Source organism: Crocodylus siamensis, chromosome 2 (assembly GCF_052110815.1).
Source record: "Crocodylus siamensis isolate JL-2025a chromosome 2, ASM5211081v1, whole genome shotgun sequence".
In the NCBI taxonomy this organism is placed as follows: domain Eukaryota; kingdom Metazoa; phylum Chordata; order Crocodylia; family Crocodylidae; genus Crocodylus; species Crocodylus siamensis.
Window position 1 is genome coordinate 286796494 of NC_143396.1, and position 25037 is coordinate 286821530.

Consider the following 25037-nt stretch of genomic DNA (forward strand, 5'->3'; position numbering starts at 1 on the left):
TAGAAGACCAAACTAGAGGTGCCGATATATCAGTTGCCTATTGGATTTGCACTGATAAAAGGAAGATTACATTATTGGCTATCAGCTTTTTTTAGCCGTTGTAGCTGCTAGTGTTTACCAATAATTATGCCTTCTGGCTAGGGCCCTGGACACCTGGGTTCCCTCTCCCCCATGGGGCCAGGTCCCCCAGATGCCTGGGTTCCCTAGGGAAATGGCAGGTTTTCCCTTGCAGGTGGACAGCATTCTAGCCTGCAAAGGGGTCCTCCTTGGGGCTGTCGGGAGCGAGATGTGGGGGACACCATATGTATGTGTGCAGCTTTGGCCAGGAATACAGCTGGGCAGTGTGGAAAGCAGCTGCCTGCAGCTAAGTCTATGGAGGAGAAGAGGTATGGGCAGATTGAGGGCCCCATGGTGAGGGAAGGAGTGGGGCTGGGTGTGCTGCGCAGCCAGGGCGGGAAGTAGGATGGAGCAAATCCCGGGACATCATTCTCCCCTTGTACTCGGCCTTGGTGAGGCCGCAGCTGGAGTACTGCGTCCAGTTTTGGGCTCCACAATTCAAAAAGGATGTGGAGAAACTTGAGAGAGTCCAGAGGAGAGCCACACGCATGATCAGAGGTCAGGAAAACCGATCTTACGATGACAGGCTGAGAGCCATGGGACTTTAGCCTGGAAAAGCGCAGGCTCGGGTGATCTGATGGCCACCTATAAGTTTATCGGGGTGACCATCAGGATCTGGGGGAGCGTTTGTTCACCAGAGCGCCCCAAGGGATGACAAGGTCGAATGGTCACAAACTCCTGCAAGACCGTTTCAGGCTGGACATAAGGAAGAATTTCTTTACTGTCCGAGCCCCCAAGGTCTGGAACAGCCTGCTATCGGAGGTGGTTCAAGCACCTACATTGAACACCTTCAAGAGTAAATTGGATGCTTATCTTGCTGGGATCCTATGACCCCAGCTGACTTTGTGCCCTTTGGGCAGGGGGCTGGACTCGATGATCTCCCGAGGACCCTTCCAGCCCTAATGTCTATGAAATCTATTAAATCCATGGAGCCATGGGTGGCTTATCAGGGGGGGATGGGGGAGAGCCTGAGTGGCTCCCCACCACTGCATGTACTGCCCTAGGGAGGCATGGGGTGGCATGTGACCTCCAGATTAGTTTGCGGGATAGATGCGGGCTGCCTACTCTGGGCTCAGGGCTCTCCGCTCTGCTGCCTTTCCATTAGAAGTTCCCTACCGGCTGCATAGCCCCTGCCCGCGCAGCAGCAGTGGGGGATAGTGAGTTGTATCCCCTGCTGTCCGGTGAGCAGGGGGCACATGGCTGACATGAAGCTCCAGGGGTAAAGGCAGTGGGGCACAGAGCTCTGAACCCATAGCAGGCAGACTGCATCTGCCCTCAACCTGTTTGGCTCTGCTTAAGTGTCCCTGAGCTTAAACAGTGGTGGCAGCACTTCAAATAAATCTCATTCGACAGGCTATAGCTCAAGCACCCCTGCCTCCATTTTTAAGCACCAGGACACTAATGCGTGAGATGCGGGTGACTGCTAGAGTGTGCCAAAAAAAGGTTTATATCAGTAATTTAAAATGCCTACTGTTATTATTAAATATTGGTTATTAGATCGGCATTGGTCAATATGGTTGGTTAATAATTGGCTATTGGTATCGGCTAAGAAAATCTTTATTGGTGCACCCTTTGGCCAAACCATATTGTAGCTGCTTTGAATGTTGCCATATTATAACAGGGTCCAACATGACATTTTATTGTCCAGTTAATTACAGACTGAAAACAGTTTGATTTGGCTTAAGGTTAGATTCTGGAAGGGGAGGCTATGTTATTGGTCCTACTGTTTTTAATTACCAACTGTCTCTAGCTTGAAGGTTGTCAGTGGATCAAGCCATCCATGTTGTTTCAAATATCAGGGTAACTTTTTTTGATTCAAATGCTGAGGAAAAGAAATCAACAATAGCAAGATGGCTTAAAGGAAGTAGGAAAATTATGATACAGAAATAGTTGTACTCCAAAGGGTAGGTCTATTAAAGTAACACATCCCTGTTTTTACTTTATTTCAATTTTTTTGAAGTTTACAAATTTCAGTTTGTATTTTCCTGGCGCATGGACTAATTTAAAAAAAAGAATTAATTTGGTCCTAATTAACAACTGTGGCACATGAGCCATAAAAGAATCCCACTCATTTTCCTACAGAGTAAAACATAGATAAAACATATTTTGCAGCCAAATAAGCAGAGATGGCTCTAAATATGGCCAGGGAACAAATGTTTGGTTAGTGGAGATTTTTGAGTCCTGCTTCCCTTCGTAGGATTGGGGCTCTTGTTCTCTGAAGAGAAACCAGGAGACTTGCAGGAATATTTTAAATGGCCAAGAAACTGGTGTTTGCTATTTTCAACAAGGGCATTCAAGATGTGTTTTTTCATAACATTTTGACTCCTTGCTTTGTGTGGTGAGTGTTCAGAAAGCTAGGATTGGGACTGGAGAAAAGTGTAAACGGAAAACAGAAGGATGATCTTGATTAAGGTATTGGATTAGGAGATAAAATCTTGGGCTGTATTGGAGACTTCTGCGCACCCCTGAGCCCATCACTGAAGCTAAGCCTATGCAAAGGGAAGTTTCCTGAATAACTTGCATTGCTCTGGTAGACTAGCAAGGTGCCCCTAGTATGGACAGCACTTCATACAGGCAGAACTGCACTCTTTCAGGTGTAACTTGTTTTGTCTCTTCACCTCTCTCTAGCAAAATAGGTCTTACTGGTAAAAGTGCAGTTCTGCTGACATAACTATGGAGGCATGCTGGGAACTTCGTACCACTTTACATCCCCACTGTTAGATGTAATTAGATTGCAGAAGTTTGCAGTGTATTTCTGGTCTTCACCTTGTTGTATCTCATTTTATTCCTTATCAAATGGCATGAACATTACTTTCTCCCAGCTGTTGTCTGTCTTGTTTACTTTAGGTTGTGTGCTCTGGGTCTTGCTCTGATTTCTGCAGTACATGGCACCATAGAGTTTGATCCTGGTTGGGACCTGAAGGGTGTGTATTTTATTCAGCCTTTAATAGCATTTTTAAAAGTCCATAAATCATGATAAATCTGCTCAGAGTGCTGAGTCAAACAGTATGGTAAACTGTGGGAGAGAGCTGAAAGAGTATAATACACAAATCGGGGAAAAAAATATTTGTTTAAAAATGCAAGTAACCCAGGCTTGTGCAACATGCTTGCACCTTCAGCTTGGCAAGAGCCCTCTACAGTCATCTGCAAAGGTGTGTTTTTATGTTCTTTCAGTCCTTTCCGTTTCTTAATCGTACCAAAGACAGTAGGACATTGGTGCTTGAAGAACACTACATAGCATACTGTCATTATTCCCTTTATATTCTGTTTCTGGTTTTATGCCTAATTTGGAAGCTCTTCGGGGCAGAAGCTGTCTTGTTCTGTTTGCGTAGTCTGTCATCATGGGCACCTGGTCCACAATTGGAACTCCAGCAGCCTAAAGTAATACAAATCAGTAAATGCTTCCAAAATTAACTGAACTGTTGCTTCTCTTGTTAAAGCTTTAATGATCCAATGAGGGGGAGGGTCCTTGTGAAATATAGCTCACTCACTCCCTTTATCTTTTTTTTGTTTAGAATGAACTAGCAAATTTAAGTACATTTGCTAAAGGTTGATGTACAGAAAATTGTCTCCCTTGATATTAACTTAGGAACCTCTCTAAGGATATGGACAAATACAATGATTGCATTGTTAATGTAAATACCCTTTTCAACTGTTCCAGCGCAACAGTTTTGTCTGTAAGGGTGGAAATGGACATATTGCCTGATGTCCTGTTTGTATCACTTTAAAGTTTATGGTGGCACAAATTGTGAGCAAATAAATGTTGCTACCTGTGTTGTGCCACATGAAAGGAAAACCAGTGTCATGACAAAAAGATAGTAATAGACTCTGCAGCTCTGTGGTGGGAGAGTAGGAGCACCCTGAGCTGCTCAATACTCTCCAGCCATCCTGGGCAAGTACTTTTTGGGGCTTGAGGGTCTCTCAAGCCCTCAGAGCACCCTCCTGCTTTCCCTGTTTACAGAGAGGTACCCCAGGGAATCTTGGGGTGCCTGTCTATAAGCAGGGAGGCCAGGGCTCTCTGCTCAGCTAGACCTGTCCCGTGTGATTGCAGGAGCGAGTCTGGCTGAAGTGGGTAAGAGCCCTGCTTCTTCCACTGAGGCAGACTCGGCAGACTTCTGCAGTTGGAGGGGAGGCAGGTCTGGTTAAGCAGGGAGATCACATTGTCCTTTGTCCTGAACCATCAAGGGCAGGACAAGGAGACATGTGTTTTGCTCAGTGAAGTGCATCAGTTGTGCCATGAGACACAGCACAGCTGATCCGCTTTATTCAGCAACGTCTATTTCTAGCCTATGATTCTGTAGTTATACAGATGTAGCAAAGGAGTGGCAATTCTCACTAGCTTCAGTCTCAGCCAGGGCACTTTAGCTCTCCCATGTTGATACAGGATCTTGTAGGTGAACAGTTGGATCATAACAGCTGCTTTGTACTCTTTAACAACAGCTCCCTCTTCCCTTGTTAAACAGTTAAAAGGACGATGTGTCCATACCCTTGGGGTCTCCCAAATCAAGTTGGTCACAAGTCTCAAAAGTTTGTTTTTTTAAATAGAAAAAAGTTTTATATTCTTTCTATTCTTACTAAGAAATGTCCCCTTTGTCTAAATCCTAGAAGAGAGTTCTTAAACTTCAAAGGCTAAAATGATCCTTTGTACAATAAAAATATGTTGAAAAAAGAATTGTATAGAAATAGGCCTAGAAGGGACTTCTAGAGGTCATCTAGTCCAACCTTCTGTCTGAGGAAGGGTAGGCAACCCCTGGCATGTGCCAATGTGTGGCGTGCAAAGGCATTTTGCTTGGTATGCATGCCTTGGGACAGAGAGCATGGAAGTGTCTGGGGCTGCATTGCCACAACAAAGATCGGGCCCCTTGCAGCTCCCCTACCATCTGCCCCTGGTGTGCCAACATCTTACAAGTTGAGTTTGTTGGCACTCTGCCCAATATTTCCAACCTCTGATCCAAACTTTTCATAAACCTGTGACTCAATGCAGGCTTAATACCCCAACCTGCCAGAGTTGAAGCAGGGGAACCATGGCAGCCAATGTCCTGTTCCTGTGAAATGTTAAAAATATGTACTCGAGTTCTCAGGTAGAGGGCCCATGCCCCTGTGCTAGAGAGGAAGGCAAACCCCCCCACAATCTGTACTAACTGACTATAGGGTAAAAAAAATTTCCTGATCATAAATATGGCAGTTGGTCTGACCCTGAGAAGGGGCCAGGAACCTCTGGGTTTTAGTCCCAGCAGGAGCACTGGCACAGCCTAATGAGAGTTCCCAGCCTTGGCTGTAGCCAACATCCAGTACCTCTGAGGGAGGCTTAAAAACATCCTGACATATGTAGCAGAAAGGGGGCCAGGGGAATCGGCAAAGGCCAGAAGTATGGGAAGTACTCATGATAGAAGATGGGCATGCCTAGATCATCCTTGACCAGTAGTCGACTAACTTCTTCCTGAATAACTCCAGCGATGGAGTCCACAGGTCCTCTAGGCAGCCTGTTCCACTGCCTTGCTATTCTAACAGTGAAGAAGTTTTTTCTGGATAACCAATCTAAACTTATTTTGCTGCAACTTTGAGAGTGTGTGTCCTTCTCTTTGTAGCAAGAGAGAAAAGGTGCTTTCCCTCTTCATTATGGTAGCACTTCAAGTATCTGAAGACTGCTAGCATGTCCCCTCTTTAAACATCTTTTCAGCAAGCTGAACATGCCCAGCTCTTTCTGCCTCTCCTCATATGATTTGCTTCCCAAGTCCTTTATCAGCTTTGTTAGGGGCCTGCCTCTGGGCCTTCTCTAACTTCTCTTACATTCTTTTAAAAATATGGAGTCAAGAACTGTAAACACTACCCCACTACTGTTAGATGAAGCTTAACCAGTGCTAAGTAGAGAAGTACTATCACCTTGTCTTGCACCTAATTAATCTGATACAATTCAAATTGGGGTAAGCTCACTTTGACCAAGCAAGGAGATAATTCTTGTTCAGTAGCCTGAAACCTCCTAAAGAGCCAGTTGAACAAAAAAATTGCCTGTAGGACATGCCATTGAGTGTTCAGAAAACCTTGGTGCATTTAAAGGAGTAGCAGTCTCAAGTTCATTACTAGGGCAGGCTTGATTATAAATTTGGCCTCTCCCCACTGTGCTGGGTAAATAATAGCATGCAAGTATTAATTATTTGTGGAAGAGTAAAACTTACTGAATTGGGGGCAGGTGGAAGGGAAGGTAACAGTTGTTTATCTGTGTATAGGAATTGGATAGATTAGGCAGGCATTCATTTAGCTTACATGTCCTTTCTTATGCAGATAGTTTGCTAGTTGTGTTAGCCTGAAGTCAGGCAGAAGGTAGGACACCCACCTTTGGAGACTAATTGGTTCAGGGTGAGTGCAGTGAGTTGTGAACTTAACGGATCTCTCTCCCATGCTGTTTCTCCTGCTTTTTGTTATAGTTGTTTTTCCCCGTTCTTTATTCAACATTGCTTAACCCACACTTAACCCTGCTTCATGTGATCCCCGCTGCTAGACTTTTTTTCTCTTTTTCTTCTCCCTGTACTTCCTTCATAGTTTGGTTTTGTTTTACTGCTTCTGTCAGCCACCTACCATGTGCCACAAAACCTTCTGGCTCCACATTCTTTTCCTTTTTGGGGGGCATTATTGCATGTGCTTAATGAAAGAGATTTTTTGTTTGTTTGCCTGTTTACATACAGCCTGATCATCTCGCTTAAGCCAGCACAGAAATGAAAACCTATGGCCTTTTTGCTTCTAAAGGCCACAAAACAGTGGATGAAACATGGCTTGATTTCTTCCTTCCTTCCCCCCACCCCCAACTCCTCTACTGACTACTTCATAGGATTTGTGCTCTACCTCAGCTGATCAACACATACTGCAGTTCAGGTAGAGACCATATGGCTACTCTTGTGTGCACCCTCCAATAGAGCGTACATACTCACTTGCTGCAGTTTTGTCAGGATCCTTTGGAATTGCACTCCTGTCCTCCAGCATGATCAGAGTCCTTTCCAGGTTTGTCATCTGCAGATTTCCTTGAGAAGCAGCTCTTGGGCAAGCTCGCTCTCTGCTTGCTGCTCTCCTGTTTGCTCCTCTGTTTTTGGTCATGCTTTGGGTAGCAAATGCCACCAAAGGATCCCTGGTCTAGTTGAGTAACCCTCTTTTGCTGTATCAGTGTTGTTTTCATGCCCATTGCTTTCTATTTTTAGGATTCCAGCTCCTCAGCCTGCCTCTGTGGCTTGTTCCACTCTATTTTGGTTTTGTTGCTAATGTTGAATCTTGGTGCTTCAGCCCTTGTCCAGGTGCTTGCTGCTGGTTGGAGTTTTTTTGGTGCCACTTTTTCTAGACATTGTGCAGTTTGTATTGCCTGTAGACTGCAACCAAAATGTTTCACACCTTTTCGAAATCGCAAGATACTGTTCTTCCACTGATGTTCCATGAAAGTATACAGAAGCTCAGCATTTCTGAAGTCCTGGCTTGTGTTTTGTAGAATCACAGAAATTAAGGGCTGGAAGGGACCTCAAGGATGAGCATGATAGTTGCATCCTTTAGAAGAGAATAAGGTATTCTGCATGTTGCGTCTTCCTCAGAAATATTCCCAGTAATGCTATATTTGGCTAAAACGCCTCGGTTTTCTTGAAGAAAGATGACTTGAAGACAAGGTTTCACTACTGCAGAAAGCTCCTTCCTTGCTTGAATAAGGTGCTAGGTAAAAGTGATGAAACGGGAGTCTGTATTCTAGGTAAATCAATGCTTTCTTTAAACTACAAAGTTTATGCCCGTGTCATCCATTCATGTTTGAAGTTTCTTTATGGTTTTTTTTGTCAATAAAGTAAGCATTTGTTACGGTAACATTGCTAGAAAGTGTTTTGTACCAAAGCCCTTTCCCTGCATGTTTTACTTTTCCATTTGTCTCAGAGCTGTGCTTGCCTGCCTTACTGCTCAAGACCTGCCTGCTATAGGGCAAAAGTAGGTCATGAGATTGCCAGGAAATACATTATTTCTTACCTAACTCCAGCTATAATAACAAGGATGCTTTAATCTTTACTAACAGCTTTGGACCCTATCAACCCTATGCAGGGTAGAGGAGAGGTGAAAATCTCACATTGGCTAGGAAGCTACTGCTGTCAGTGCTGATCAATTGGGGGAAATAATTGCACAAATGGCTTTATAAACACAACGTGAGATATGAGGGGAGTCTTTTCTGCTGAGATGACTGAATTGGAGGGAATCTTCTTCCCCTTGAACTTTTCTGATTTGAGCTATGCTTTAAATCTAGTCTGAAAGAGATCAGAATCGTCTGTTCCTTTGAATGCTGGCGGCAGGAAACCTTTCTGCGTTTCTTCGTAAAGGTGTTGAACCTCTGCTTCATAAAATATCTTTGTTTTTATAAACTGTGTGCACAGTGCCTTTTACTCTGCTGTCTCTGCATAAAAGTATCATGCTCTAGCTTAGGCTGTCATGCTATTGTATCACAAGTCTGATCTATTTGCAGACTTCTGTCTGCAACTATGACAGCTACCTGTTTAAACTCAGTGCAACTTCTGTAGATAGAGAAGCCCTTAGTTCACTCTATGAAGTGACATGTACTGAGGACTTGCTGGCTAAAAATTGTTACTGGGGAGATGTTACAGGTGTGGAATGAGCAGCAAAGTCTGGCTCATAATGTAGTGAGAAGTTCTGTCCCCTTTCAGCCCTCCTATCGTGGGGTCAAGTTGGAAGAGAGAGTATCCATCTATGTTGACCCCTCAAGCTTGTTTGGGTTTTTTGTTTGTTTTTTTAAATCCGTGTTCTTCTATTTTATCCTTGTCCTTGGTAAATGGCTCTGGTGCATTTGTATGTTGCTGCTCATAAGATTACATTAATCTGATGAGGTAAACTGGTATGGTTCAGTTGCTTTACTGTTTTCTCAGGGTTATCAATAGTAGTAGTCACACTTGAGCAGAATCAGCAATTTTTTTTTCTTTGGGGGGAAGCTACAAATAATGGTAGATGCAGTGTAGCTTTGTCTGCAGACTCAGAAAAGCAGTAGTATTTTTAAGCAGGGGTGGGCAAAATGCAGTCCATGCGGCCCCTGAAATAGTTTAGAAAATTAATATTTATCCGTCCTTGGTTCCTGTCAAAGATGACAAAGTGGGGAGGGAGAGGGCAGGGGAGGACTGCAGCCAGGGAAAGAGCTGGTGCTGAGTGCAGGAAAAGAAGGCCCCTCCCCCGTCCCGTGGCTGGCACTCCCTGCTGCAGCAGCTCATCACTCGTGCGGGGCTGTCTTGGGCAGGCACAGTTAGCTCCGCGTGGGCTGTAGCTCGGGGCGCTGGCCCCAGGGCAGGGGAGGAGCCACTTTTCCCCACATTCAGCACCAGCTTGTAACCTGCCCCCGCTGCCAGCGCTGGCTCTGGGCTTACCCATCAGGGCTGCACTGTGGTGGCGGCAGCTGCTTGGTGCAGAGGAAAGTGGCCCCCCCACTTGCCATGCAGGGCAGTGTTTGATGCTGGTGGCTGTGGTGAGGCTGCCAACACTGGCTCTGTGCTGCCCAGCGTATGAGCTCTGGGCAGGCAGCAGCAGCAAACGCTGCCTGGTGTGGCAAGTGTGGGGGCTGCTTTCCTCCGCACCGAGGAGCTGCTGCCGCCGTGGCGCAGCCCTGATGTATGAGCCTGGAGCTGGCATGGGCCCCAGGCTGGCAGCAGGGGCAGGTTATAAGCTGGTGCTGAGGGTGGGGAAAAGCGGTCCCTCCCCTGCCCTGTGGCCAGTGCCCCATCCTGCAGCTGCTCACAGCCCACTTGGAGCTGTCTGCACACTCAGGACAGCCCCATGCAGACTGTGAGCTGCTGCAGCAGGAAGCACAGGCCATGGGGAGGGGCCGCTTTCCCCCCCAGGCACTCAGCACCAGCTTGTTCCCTGCCGATGAGCATGGGGTTGGGGCTGTACATTGCCCCCCGCCTGTACCACGGGGCTGAAGGAGGGGGCACTGAGAGTGAGTGGGTGCAGGAGTGTGGGGCCGACTTCAATGTCCTGGGGCTGCGGGAATACAGGGTGCCAGCCAGCAGAGGCTCTGTGCCAGGCCAGCTCCCTCCTCCCTGCTGGTGCAGCCCAGCTCTGCTCCACAGACCACTGCCAGCCTGTGCCCTGCTCTGGGCCCTGCTGGCAGTGGCCCTGGGACATTGGTCCCAACATGGTGACCAGGGGGTGGGCCACCTGTCAAGGGGCGGGGCTACCCATGGGGCCCTTGACAGCTTGCGAAAACTGGGTAAGCAGCCCCCCCCCCCCCCCGAAATAACTGCCTGCCCCTAATTTTAAGGCTATTGCTGTTAACTTACCTTTCTAGTTTTGTTTAATGAAAGCTGAAATTCTTTAGGAGCAGCAAGCTCAACATCTTTGCTTCCAAGTGGAAGTTTTTTTACCTTCAAATAAATTATTATTTTTAAAGGCCTGATTATATCTGAAGGGAAAGAATTGGTCCACTTACCCCAAAAAAGCAAACTGGATGTTGGCATTTTCTTTCACAAAAAAATGTTGCAAACCACATGTGCCTTATGATGCATCCTTCAAAATGATGGTACTGTATGCTGTGGCCTCTACTTAAGTACGTTTCTTAGATGCAAGTTCCACAGCCACATTGTAGTTATCTTCCAGTCTAATTATATATTCAGTGCTACACTAGATCTTTAAATGTGTGAGGTAACATTTGTTAACATTATACCTGTGAAATCTTAATTTGGACAAAGCAGTAGAAGCTTCAGCCTGCCCCTAAATGAAAGAGGAGGTATGCGTGGAGGGGTAGATACTTAACACCCCCCCCACCCCCCCAAACAACCTCCAAAACAAACAAACAAACTTAAATAGTTTTCCATTGAGCGTTGTTAGACTGCTTTATGGTCAAACTACCTTAAAGGCATAGTTACTATCCCTTTTTTTTTTTTTTTTTTAAGATATATGTAAATTCTTTTCAAGAGACAGTGACTTAAAAGGTACACCTACCTAAACATTCTTCATCCAATTAGAAGTTAATTCCCGAGATCATGACTAGAGGAAAAGTTTGGTCTGCATACTTTGCATTTGACAGCATTTTTATATAAGCATTTTTACTGTGTTTTTTTTTTCTAGCTTTCCCCTTTTTGTTTGAATTTTTCAAAATGGGAAGGAAAAATATTTTACAGAACTTGAAAAGGCAATATATGAATCGATTAATCAGTTACAGGTCAGGAATTAAGCTTTGCAATAATTATTCAGTTCAATTCCACTTGCTGTGTTTTGTATTTCAGAATATTCAAAGATCATTATAGTGCAATAAATGATCTCACATCTTCGCTGAAGTAATTCTATCCTTGAGTTATCCTACCGCAGTGTAAATCACTGGAACTTGGTCCAGTCCCATTCCAGTAGTGGGTTTTAGTTGATTTAAGTAAAGAAGACATGCTTTCGACAGCAGTTGTAATGTGATTCTTTCCTAATGCATGTTTTGGATATGCCATTAACACACAAATGACAGTATTTGTATGCTACACTTTGTGAACCATAATTAGTTACTATAAGAATCTATTTAATTTACAAATTGACAGTTTACTTTGTTTTTATTAACAGAACAAGTTAACGTTGCACTTTTAATATTGACTGTCCCACTGAATGCCTATCAGCAGAATACTGCATATTCAGTCAACTATGCATATATTTTAATATGCTGCTGCAGTTAGATCAAATGTAAATACTCTTGTGTGGTGTGCCCTTGACTGTACATGTTTTGCTTTTAAATGGGCAGAAGGTGAGAGAGAATTTGCAAGGTTACTGGGAGAAATTTATTCCTTCTCACTGCAGTTAGTTCAGGAACTACACTAACAAAGTGGCACTGTTGTTTATACACAGTGGATCAGTTCTTTAGATAGATGTATATGTATCCCTTGTGAATGTGAGAAATTCTGCCATTGTAGCAGTCTAGTTTGGGAGTAGACCAGAAAATAGTTCTGGCCTTCTCACAGTTGGTTGTATTGCTAGTCTGTTAGTCCACAAACAGAATAGGTCTGCAGGTCTTTTATTACCTTGTATTTATACAACAAGGGCTTCTTACACAGGCTGAACAAATGCAGAATTTTTGACCATGTAAAATTTTGTCTGATTTGGATGTTTGAATGACTGCACAAACTAATAGATATCCATCCCACCCTTTTGATCCCTAACGTGTGAGATAATAAACCTGTCGGTTTATACTGTCTAAAGTATAATACTCTGTTTGGGTACATGCATGGGTGCATACGTAGCTGTGTGTGTGAGTCCATTGTTTCTTGGCCTGTGTGTGTACATTGGTATGCTATATATACAGTACTCTGTACCTACATACGATTGGGAAATACTAATGGGAAAAAAAATCCCTGCTTCTTTATAAAATATGGATGTCTGATACCTGTAATTATTTCTAAACGGATTTCTTCAAAGATGTCAAGGGCAGTAGTCCTCACAGAAGTTTTAAATGCATAAAAAGTTTGAAGTTTTAAATAAATATGGACCACAATATAAGAGTCTGAGATGCTTTCCATCTAGTACAACTAAGAATCTAAGATGTGTGCTAATTAAATGGCTTGAACGGTAGTTCATCATGCTTGATGGAAAAAATACAAATTGTCAGTACAGTGCAATCCTTTAATGGAGGGTACCAACTAAATAGTCACAAAAAATATGGAGTTGTTCCGGCTAATGCTGGGTCTCTTAAAACAATGCAAGCAAAGGAAGGTAGTACAGAGCTAAAGCCGACTTTTGTATTTGAACATAAGCCCACTCTTTTATATAGTGGAAAGGACTAGGAACCAGCCTTAATTCTCTTGCTGTTTTTTCTCTTCCTTCTTCTGTTCATAACATTTCAACTGTACTTTCTGTATTTGATAGTTTCTAGTGACACGTTTAAATGGGTACTTGTTTTCTAGAAATAGCTCAATAACAATGTTCTTTTTTTTTTTTTTCCATTAGTGCTAAAAGAACAACTCATCATGGGAGCATTTTTAGACAAGCCAAAGATGGAGAAACATAATGCCCAAGGGCAGGGTAATGGGCTTCGTTATGGGCTAAGCAGTATGCAGGGTTGGCGAGTCGAGATGGAGGATGCGCATACAGCTGTGATTGGTTTGCCAAATGGACTTGACGGATGGTCATTTTTTGCTGTATATGATGGGCATGCTGGATCCCAAGTGGCCAAATATTGCTGCGAGCATTTATTAGATCACATCACAAGCAACCAGGATTTTAAAGGGTCTGATGGACCACCTTCTGTGGAGAGCGTAAAGAATGGAATCAGAACAGGTTTTCTGCAAATTGATGAACATATGAGAGTAATTTCTGAGAAGAAACATGGTGCAGACAGAAGCGGATCAACAGCTGTGGGTGTCATGATTTCTCCTCAACACACTTACTTCATCAACTGTGGAGACTCAAGAGGTTTACTTTGTAGAAACAGGAAGGTTCATTTCTTCACACAAGATCACAAACCAAGTAATCCACTGGAGAAAGAGCGTATACAGAATGCAGGCGGCTCTGTAATGATTCAGCGTGTTAATGGCTCTCTTGCTGTGTCAAGAGCACTTGGGGACTTTGATTACAAATGTGTCCATGGGAAGGGTCCCACAGAGCAGCTTGTGTCGCCAGAGCCTGAAGTTTATGAAATTGAGAGATCAGAAGAAGATGATCAGTTCATCATACTGGCTTGTGATGGTATCTGGGATGTTATGGGAAATGAAGAGCTGTGTGACTTTGTAAGATCCAGACTTGAAGTAACCGATGACCTTGAGAAAGTTTGCAATGAGATAGTCGACACCTGCTTGTACAAGGTAGTCAGAATTTTAAGAGGAGAAGCATATTTTCACTACAGTAGTTGAAGTTTCTCTATTATCAGCAAAATGAATATAAATCTGGGTTCAAATCTGTAGAGTATCTGAAGTTTGGTACCTATACTCTGTTGTGACAATATCTGTGTGATACAGTTGTGTCACTTCCAAGAATTGCAGTGCGCATATAGCTTGGACCAGCATGGCTTCCATACTGAGTTTTGTTGAGTGGCTAGAGTCAAACTGATGTAAAGACGTGCTGTGTGCTCTGGCATATTGAAAGCTGTCTGACAGTTTTAAGAAGTAACTTTCAGGAAAAATAAATACCCCTTTAATTTTTATTTATTTTTTGATGTATGAAACAAACTTGTTTTTATATGCTTTGGAAATAATGGGTCTGATCCAAACAGCTTTACGTGGAGGCTGCATGCTTACATGGTAGACAGCAGTGCCACAAACATGCTGTGCTGCCCTATGTAGACTGTTTTTGATTTTGAAAGCAACATAACAGCATTCCTGCAGCATTGTAGTCATGTGAACGGACCCTGGCTCTTAGTATTGCTGGCAGTGTCACACACATTCAGGTACAGGCAACCCCTGCTTAATGCTGTTTCACTTGGTACTATTTCGCTATACCACTCATTTTAAATTGATGCCTGATTCCACTTGGCGCTCATCAAGTTTTGTTATAACGCTTGTGGTCGCCATCTTGGGTCATTTAAAAACACTTGCAGTTGCCATTTTGGGTTGTCAAAAGCTTTTGGTTTCACTTAATGCTCAGTTTTTCAGGAACCAATTAAGAGCGCTAAATGGGGGTTGCCTGTACATTGTTTTTGGTTCATGGGGTAGCCATCACAAAACAACACTGTGTTTTGAGGACAGTGATACTTGCCATGATAATTTTGCAGTGTGGATGTGCCCTGAGTGACTTTATATCACAGTGCTACTATCACAAAGGTGAAGTAACTAAGTGGAAATTGTTTTTCAGATGAATGGGAAAATAGATCTTACAGGAAGTAGATAAGAGGCAGACATGAAATCCTGATTTTCTTCATTTTCTGACATTGGAAAATAAAACAGCTGCGGGCTTGATTTCACCAAGATCATTGTGAAATGATTGATTTTTCTAAAATTTAAAATTTAAAATATTTGGCCAAAATCTCTTATGAGCTTTTTTATTTTTAAAAAACAAAAAACTTCTTTATAAAATTTCATTTCTGCACAGAGAATTTTTTTCTCCTGTTAACATTTCTTTATTATGGCCTTTAGCTGTCAACGAGCTTTTTGCATATTATTAACTTGTACAGTTACTAACAGATGCCAAGTTTGAATGTTTTCCATGTATAGTGTCAGCGTTTTGAAGGCTTTTTAATAAAATGAAAAGTGGGTGTGTTAAATGATATTCTTATAGGTGTAGCATCCTTTCCCTGGACAAGTCGTTAATCATATATATTGATACAATGGAGCTTTTATATTTGTGGGGAGGTGGCAAGTAAAGGCAAGATAACATCCTTGGCATTGACACCATGTTCTTGAGAGAAAGTTGACTATAACCATGTTAACTAGCTAATAGTTTCTAACGTCTTAAAGTAAAGCTTTATGCGCTCACTTGTAATTTCAGCTCTGGAAAATGTAAGCACTGCTCAAAGTCATGCTTATTTGCAGGGACCTTATGCTTCTCTCAGTATGAGCATCATATGGGCACCATTCTTGCAAGTATGTGTTCATGCTCAACTTTACTTGAGCAGTCTGACTGGCACCAGCAGTTTGCTTGCAGGTAAAGTTAAGCATGTATGCAAGTATCTGCAGAACAAGGACCTCACCAGTTAAAATACTTTGAATTAAATATTTGATAGTTTGTGCCCAGATCATGGACCTGCAGTATGGTATTCAAATATTTTCTACAGGTTATCTTCAGTTTACTCACTTGTATTCTAAAAATTTGCATGGCGAGAAGCACTCTCATGTTCAGATAATGATGTTTGCGTCACTTGATAATATCATTTGAGCCTCTTGTTGGCTCTGGTCACAAGAAACAATCACTTCTAGGGAAGACCCATTCGATAATAGCAGCATTTGTAGATGAGCAATAGTGTCAGAGTTGGTGAGCAGTTTGTTTTGTAAGTGGCTTTAAATATCCTTACTGTTCCTGTTTATTCATTTGATGATGTTTGAACAATTAACGTTTAATATTAGCCTCTAAACAATAAGATATTAATGCAAGATGAAAACTGGTTTTGCAGTCTCATCACATTTCCCACAATATCCGTTTTGCAGATAAGGTCAGTTTTCAGCCAAACGAAGCCTCAATTCTAGGTTTGTTATAAAGGTCACCCTTAGAACTCTGGCTTTGTATACATTTTGAAAAATATGTGCTGAATGATTCTCAACATGCAGATTTCTGGAATAGTGTTTGCAAGAGAGCTTTTTCATGTTTAAATAGCACGACGAGCGAAAGTGCTTACACAATAAACTTTAATATGTAAACTGATTTGATATGGACTTGAGATAAAATCAATGTATGTGCATACATAGTGTCTGGAATACAGCATATTATCTAAAAAAATGTTTTGTTTTTTCTTCCCCACTAGGGAAGTCGAGACAACATGAGCGTGATATTGATCTGTTTTCCAAATGCACCAAAGGTATTGCCAGAGGCAGTGAAGAGAGAGACAGAGTTGGACAAGTACCTGGAAAGCAGAGTAGAAGGTGGATCATTTACACAAAAATAAGTAACTTTGTTTCTAAACAACCCCCCCAAGCAACTAAACTCATATATGCTTTTTATTAAACCTTTGTGTGCCATTGGACATCTAGTGTACATCTCGGAAAATGCCCTTGTGTAGTCCTGTGGATGTATACTGTATGTCCTGACAAAATGATGCTAAAAAGGCAGCAATTCATGACCCTGGAAATTCTGTTCAGGGTGGCAGGAAAAAGTAATCCATTTGTGCTTCATGGGACCCTTAGCAGCAATAACTTCAGGCTGGTAAAATCTGGTTTCTGTCCTATGTAGTTAAATGAAATCTGGTATAATATTAAGATGGCAGTTTGAATATTCTGTTTCTGTAAAGCCATGTACAGTTGCACACTTTGGCCCAATTAGTATATCGTGTAACTGAAGGGTCATGGTTTTGAATAATGTAATTGTAATATTGCCTCTAATACAACTATAAAGTGCAGCATTTCAGTATTATAGGTAAACAATCATGCTGAACTGAAGCTGGGCATGTAATATCTCACTTGACAGTAACTTTTTAAAAATCAGATTTGGTTTTGAATGTTAACATTGTAGAAGAAACAGAGATTGCCATTACTAGCAATGGTGGCATTAAGACATGATTGAAAAGGTTTTAATAATCAAATTAAAAATCGAAACAAGCAGAGATCAGGTTTGAAGCGTGGATATCATGAAAATGCTTAAGGTTTCTAAAATATCAAAAATATACATAGCATACACATTCAGCTTCACTTCTAGATTAAACAGTATTTAAAAAATGGATTTGTAATGATTTTGTCATTATGAATCTGTTGTATTACTATGCAAGCTAACAGTCCTTAGTAGCATGCATTGGCATGATATGCAGAGTTCTTGCAGAACTGTCATGTCAATGATTGAATTTTATGAATGCTCTGTGCACTTTTCCTTTTTCACTATGTGACACTAACAATAAAAATCTCAACTTTGGAGATTTCACAAAAGTCTTGCCAATATGGGAACAGCTGGAGTTAAGATGTGTTAACTAAAGTTGCAGTTAGTGTACAAGTTCAGAGTACACCAACTCCTGTAATGGATGTTCATACAAAAGCAGAGTGGCTTTAAATTTTGTTGCTACTTAATTCTGAAAAGTCAAGTAGATTGAGGCTGCTCTGTTTCTGTATGTGTGTCCACTTATGGTGTAAGTGTACTTTGACATGGTGTCTACATGATGGGGAACTGAATATGTAGTTAGCCTGCTGGTTGCTCTACACTAACTCTCATGGACATTTTGAGTATCAGGACACAATATCAAAGCTGTGTTAGTGGGTAGTAATGGCAGTATACGCACTGTCGACACACAAGCATGTGCAGCATGCTGAGCACGTATGTGCATATCTGGCTCGTTGTGGGGGCAGAAAAATGAGGAGGAACAGGGGCCTTTGGTGTCCTAGCTCCAATAGTGGAGTCGTTAGGACACTTGCAGGAAATGAGACCTCGATTCTAGGCACCCCTCACCCAAGGGTGGTTGGAACCTGCATCTCTGATTTGAGCACACTGCTAATTGGCACATCACAAGTTGGGCATTATCCTTTCCCCTCTCCGCTCCTCCTGAAGGTACAGGCTGCAACAGAACATTTCTTAGTCATTGTATAAAATGGATGGAGAGCAGTGGAGTGTGGACAGTTCTATCTCACTGGGAGTTAGAGCCCAAGGTAGAACGAGATCAGGAGACATTCCAGGGAGTGGCTCTCCTTCCTGGCCCCTGTATCTCCCTTTTTTGGCTGCCCAAGGGGCCAGCTTCAGAAGAAGTTAGTGAAGAGTAACTAGTGTTCTATATTCACATCCTAGCCTACTACATGCTAATGTACTCACGTGCATTAACTTCACACTTTTCAGTTAATTCATCTTAACCCACTGTGTAGATGAGCTTTTTATAAGATCAAGGTTCAGGTTAAGGCTGTGTCATTCTTAACTGACATAACTTGTCTAGATGTCTGACAATACATGGAAGGAAAACCTAATGTGTAAATGAAGAACCTAAGTGCTGGAAGAGAATGGGATTATCCTATATAAAACAATGCATTTGATTGATGGGATCTTCCATTTTTAGAAATGCTGCATTTCAGGGATGAGGGAGACGACATATTTGTGTGGAAAAAGACTTTCATGTAGATATAAAGCACTTTAATCCTAATTTTAATAGGATAAAATGTGGACAGTTCTAGAAAATACATTGCTACTTCCCTTTAGAGTCCACACTTCATTGGTCTTAATTTTTTTTTCTTCTGATGTTGCACATAGCTGCATTAATTAGACTTACAAATGCTTATCAAAAAAAATGCAACCTGAGTGATTTGTGTAAATCGTATGTAGGCGGTGAAGAGAGATGACGCTTGTGTGAGTGAAGTTAATGGGACTATTCACAAGGGAGGATGGCAAGATAAAGCTGCAAATTTACCTTATTGTTATATTAAACTGAACCAGTCTTATGCAACTAAGTTTGTTTCATGTTGTAAACGTAATACTATCTACTGAGGTAGGACTGATATGACCGTTGCTGAAACTTTCAGAGCTGTAGTGAATTAATTTTACAGCTGTTATAATAAACTGTATGAAGTACCACTGTTACTAAAAATTTTAAAAATCTCTCAAAATTACCTGAAGAAATGATAAAATATAAAGAAATTCTAAAAGTATTTTAGTCTGTGTGATTTAGAAAACTAAGCTCACTAAATATTTACTTGCTAGAAATATAGTGCATAATAACTGCATTATGAAATACGTATCTTGACCAGCGAAGTCCAGAAAGTAATGAAGTTAAAGGCATTCTGTAACGTGTATTTTTTTTTTTTTTGGTTGACCATGGCCATTTTGAACAACAAAAGGAATTATTTTTTTAATGGACTAATAAATATAAACATTATCCACATTCCATTATACTGGACTCCTTTTCACTCCTTCAGTCTATTTTTTTTGTGTCAGTTTTGAGACATTTTCCATGGCTCGCTTCTGGAGGGTCAAATAAATGTCTGGAGGTGAAATAAATCTAAAGTCACTTTGTCATGTTCTAGTAAATTAGTGTTGCTTTAAAATGGTTTTAAGGATTTGATGATAATCTAAGAAGAATTGTCTAAGAAGTCATTCCAAAATATAGTACTTTTGATTGCACTAAAACTCCATTTACTGAGATGTCTTAATTCTTTCTTTTTGAGGTAAAATGACTTAAAGGGGTTTTTGTTCCACTTTTAAAACCAGTTTTGTTAAACATACATAATAAAGGCCATAACAAATCTGATGATTAAATATGTATTCCAAGGAGCTAATTGAAATGCAGAATCTTAAATTAGTTGCTTTAAATTCCTTATTTCTAATCAAATTCTGAAATTTTTAATTTTATTTCGAATTTTATATGAAAACGCCATTCAAAGTAGAAAATAAGTAGGTATGTTTGGAATTCTTTATTTTAGGACTACAGGTATATTTTTTCCATTTTATATGATAAAACCATGTAGAGGGCATAAACTAGGTTAAAGAGAAGGAGAGTACAAGATGTATTGAAATAACAATTCAGTAACTTAAAAAAAGCCAGAACATTGGCTCCATTTATTATGTCATCAGTGTTCATTCAGACTGTACCTATATCAAAGTATAAATGTATTAATTTAGTGGAGATTGTATGTTACATGTACTACAGTTGTAGGTTGTGAAACTGTGTAGTTTAGGCAAGCGATAATCCCTTATTTTTGTAAAGCAGAACTTTAGTTTTAGAGCAATGTAGAATATGCTAGATGTTCAAGATTATACAATAAAGGAACTTGGCAAACCAAATCTGAGATCTTTGCTTTTTATTCAGATTAACAGTATTAGACTTATTTTTAGCAAATGCTAGATGGCAAAGCATGAATTTTAACCATAGGTCTTGAAAAAAATGGCACGTTTTGAGATGTTTGCCTAATGTGTGGTATGTAAAAACCTGTATTCCTTTTGTACTCACAATGTAGGTTTAGAATTAACAGCTAATGTTTGTGCTGCGAATTTTGACACTGGTTATAACTTTCCACTGTATATTGTTTGCAAGGGTTCAACTTCAAAATGTTATGAAGTTGGGTTTTTTACAGAATATTTCAGCCTGGAAAACTGTTCTGCACATCAATCAGTTTGCCAGTGTATCAATATATTGATCTCAGAACTTTAGTGTGTCTTAACTCTCTCACTTAGGTTACAAAAATGAAACTTGGAAACCGGTGCTTTATTCTATATATCTAGTTTTGGAAAGTGCATGTTCCACTTGTTCCAGTGAACTACTTTTCACATTTTTGTCAAGATTTTTACTAAATACAAAATGCTGCATATGCAGATATTATACATGCTATAATATGCACTCGAAGATCAGCAGTTTCAAGTCTAACCAATAAATATTTTTCTCGAAGACTTGCTAGTTTAGACTTGCATATTTACACATGATGGTGTAGTTAACAGTTCTTATTTTGTAAGATTTTTTTTTAAAATAGGTAAATCGGAAAACTGATGAGACCTGACTTGTTTTTTCAAGGCTTGATAAGAGCTCTAATGGCGTCTCTAAATTCAGCAGAAGTTGTAGATGTTCACTGCTTCAGAAAATCATGGTTAGATTTTAGCATTTTATAACTTCATTCATAGCCAACTGTGCTGTTGCTGCAGTAGATATTCTCTTATTTACCTAGGTAAAAGTTGAATTGGGTATTTACAGCCCACAGTCCAAATATCCTTTAAATGAGTCAGCGATGGAGTTGTCTTAACTTTGACATTCTTGGGTCTTATTAGTTTAAACATTGTTTTTTAATGTTTGTAATACTGCACATTCAAGTAGTTATAAAGTGTTTCTCTTGTTTCTTTAAAATATCATGCATTCTACGATGACAGTAATCTTCTAATGTATTCCAGATGATAAAAAGTGACATTATTTAAAACCTGCTTTTTGCTCCGTATGTTTCACTGGAACAGTGCAATACATAATATACCAGGGGAGCCTGTTAAAATGACCTTTGTTGTCTAGCTATCATTTTGATAGCATATTGTGTATTTACAGAAGCATAATTGACTTGATCTGCAAGATAAGAAATTCTAGTTGGTATTTTTCCCCCCAAATGCATGACACATTTTTACAGAATAAATTTATTTTTCTGTTGTGGCACAAAAGTAAGTTTATGATGTTGAACATGATAAATGTTTTTAAAAAAATGTTAGGTTGCTTTTTTGATAAAAGTCAGTTTAAACATGTCTTTTTAAGTTAAATTTAGACTGCACTTACAAAAAGTACTTCTGATTCTCAGAGATCATAAAGAAGCAGGGTGAAGGCGTACCAGACTTAGTCCATGTGATGCGCACGTTAGCAACTGAGAGCATCCCAAACCTCCCGCCAGGGGGTGAATTGGCAAGCAAGTGAGTTTACATTTGTCTAAATTTGCTTTTAAACTAGATTAAGTTTTTTTGGGGGGTAAGGCCACTCTTAAAACAAAAAGCACTTATCTGGAGAGGAGAAGGGTTGTATATTTTCAATTTCTATTTTTGTACCTTGACTTATTTGAAACTGAGAGAGATGCAGAGACTAGGGTTGATGGTGGATAATTAATTTCTAAAATAAAAAATAAATCTGTTCTTCCTGCAACTATATAATCTGACTCTTTAAGGGTGGCCTCGCCTGTTGTTTGTTTTGATAATGGGTATTAACTACTACTACGTTTTAAAAATGTAAGAAATAGAATGGATTGTTATTTGCAATATGGTGTATATACTAAGATTAAATACAAATTCTCTCTTGTGAAATTTGGCATTATCAGGTCCGTCCTTAGGGCAAGGTGAATCGGTGCAACCGGCGCAGGCCCTGCACTTCGGGGCTCTGTGTACAGCTGCCCGCTGCTGTGCATAACCCTCCCCCCCCCTCCCCCCAGCTGCTGCTGCTGCTGTGGCAGCAGCAGCTTCAGGTCTGGGACTGTGGGATCAGAGTGTGGGTAGGGCCCTCCCTGCACGGGCTGATTTCCCTGTGGCATGCACCCTGCTCAGGTCAGCTCTGGGCATCATCCTCAGTAAATAGGGTACTGATTTTAGGTACATTTCCTGTGATTATTGTCCATAGTGAATTAAGTTTGAATGAGAGACTAACCATTTTAAGTTGGCATTAAAACTTTAAAAGAGTCAAAAATTGTAGATCCCAAGTTTAGCAAAGTAAGCAAATATTCTCTGTGTCTGTTAAATTGTTCTTAGAATTCTGTTGCCAGTCGTGACTTCCAATGAGGAATAAACAAGAACAAGTGAACTGCAAAAGAAACAAATACTTTGTTTTCATTCTAATAGTTTTAATGTAGAAAAAGCAAGCCAGCTATATAGTGTGAGTTATAAATAGATACCATTTGGACAGTATATTCCAATTTTCTTTGAAGCATTCATGATATATTTGGCACATCTAAGTCTTGCGGCATTAAATTGGAATTTTTATCATTCTTTTATATCCATTCTCTGACTTTCACAGTATTTTTCCTGATGGAGTTGTGAGCAAGTGTTTTCTTGCTGCACCTGACTTCAGAGGCCTTTGAGGGTCGTGGTGAAAGGGGTGGAAATGCACCATTTCATGAGAAACAGTTGGTCTACAGCACAGTTGCATCATTCTGAAATGTTGGAACCGTTATTTTTTTTTAACGTGAAAAACAATGTATAGGACAAAGGCACGTTCTGGCTGCACTGTTTGGCTGAGTAAATTAGATTGTAATTTAAAAAGTTAGTTTTGGATTTATTTCCTACACATTTGATCCTGTATTGATATGTTTTACGTTAGGGTTGTGTGCATGTGAACTAATCATTGCTTGTCAATTTTCTTATTTAAAGAAAGAAATCTAAAATCTATTGTGCAACTGAGCATATGCTAGCTTGCTTATAGTTGGATAAAAAGGAGTCTGAACAAATAAATAGCTTAGACTCTGATTCAAAAAACCTCATGTATTAGGATTAGCACTTATGCATGAGCTTAAAAAGTCTGAAGAGGACTAGACTTCAGTGGGCATATCTACCCATGCAATTATGGCACATGAATAAACTGCGGAACTTGTTGCTCTGGAGTTAATTGCTTCTGGGCACGCTGTTTGAACGTGCACCTGGGAGCAATTAACCCTAAAGCAATAAGCTCCGCAGTTTATTCATGCATAGCATATTGAGCTGAGGTGAAGCAGCCCTGACTAGCAAGGTGTTGTGGAGGTCAGTTTGCCGGCCTGCGACTGCTCTCCCCCTGTTCAGCTTGCTGCAAGAGGCTGCCTGCGGCATAAAGGTGTCTCAGCACAGGGCTAGCCAGCAGGCAGCCCCCACATGAAAGCACCTTTATGCCCCAGCCAGACCCACCAGCATATGTGCTGCTGTGATGTCTTTACTCTGCAACAGGATAGTACTTGTATTTACAAGTATCCTGCTATGGAATAAATTGTTTTACTCCAGCCTAACAGAGGTACATGTGTAGATGCTGAGACATTTACTGCACAGCTAATTAGTCCATTGTGCAGTAAACAACTTGTGTAGAAGCACCCAGTTTGTCCTTTACTGAGCCTTACTGTAACTTAAAAGAAGACTGTCAACTTGAAAATTAGTTTTTCCTCATTTTTATGCACTTCTAACACCTTACGGTAATTGTATAGCTGAGAATTTAAGGGGAAAGGTCTCTTATTATTTTTCCCCCTCCTTCCAGCTTGTGTATAGCACATCACTTTTCAATTATCCATTTTGCTGTTTTTCCCTTGTTTATTTGGGACTTTCCAATAATAATGAGTTATTTCTTTTAAAAAAGAGAAATATGGAAAAACTAAAACTTTCCTGGGAATACACAGTAGTAGTATGTGTAACGGCTTGCAAAATGTTTATAAAGATTGATCAGATGTCAAGTTCGTGGTCGATATCCATCTGAGGTGAGATTTTGGAAGTGCAGTGGAAAGCTTAATTTTATCATTTACAAGCAGTATACTTGGTTGAAAATGTCAAGTCTGAAACTTTAGTGGAGTATAGTAACTTCAAAAGTTGTGAGACCTTTTTTTTCCCCCAAAAAATCTTTGCACCTTATGCAAAGATTAGAAATGAACAGAATGTGCGAGATCCTGCCTTTTTTCCAAAGTTCTTACAATCACTCATTAAACCTACAGCCACTAGGTGATGCTTGGAGGAGTGGATTCACTGAATGAGCATTATATCTTCCTCCTCTTTCCCCTTCTGTTATCACTCTGTTCTGTTCCTAGTGTCCTAGCAGCTCACTTCATATTCAAATGCATTTAACACTTGGTGCTTTGCAGAAATTCATGTATTATTAATATAGTCGCCTTCTGCTATGTCAGGGTGTGCAGATACCTCTGCAGACCTTTTCTACACCCTGGTTGTATTGAATCGGAACCATGGCAGTTTTCAGCTTGGTCAGAAGCCTCTAA

At 40.7% G+C, this 25037-nt stretch overlaps 1 protein-coding gene across 1 annotated transcript in view; it reads left to right on the plus strand.

The window, feature by feature from the left end:
- Nucleotides 1-25037, plus strand: part of PPM1A (protein phosphatase, Mg2+/Mn2+ dependent 1A) — a 39319-nt gene that overhangs the window by 7968 nt on the left and 6314 nt on the right. The window contains exons 2-4 of the mRNA XM_090034311.1: nt 13051-13904; nt 16493-16610; nt 21915-22023. Of these exons, the coding sequence (XP_089890437.1) occupies nt 13071-13904; nt 16493-16610; nt 21915-22023 (1061 nt within the window). The 5' untranslated portion in view covers nt 13051-13070. The remainder of the gene's footprint in view (nt 1-13050; nt 13905-16492; nt 16611-21914; nt 22024-25037) is intronic.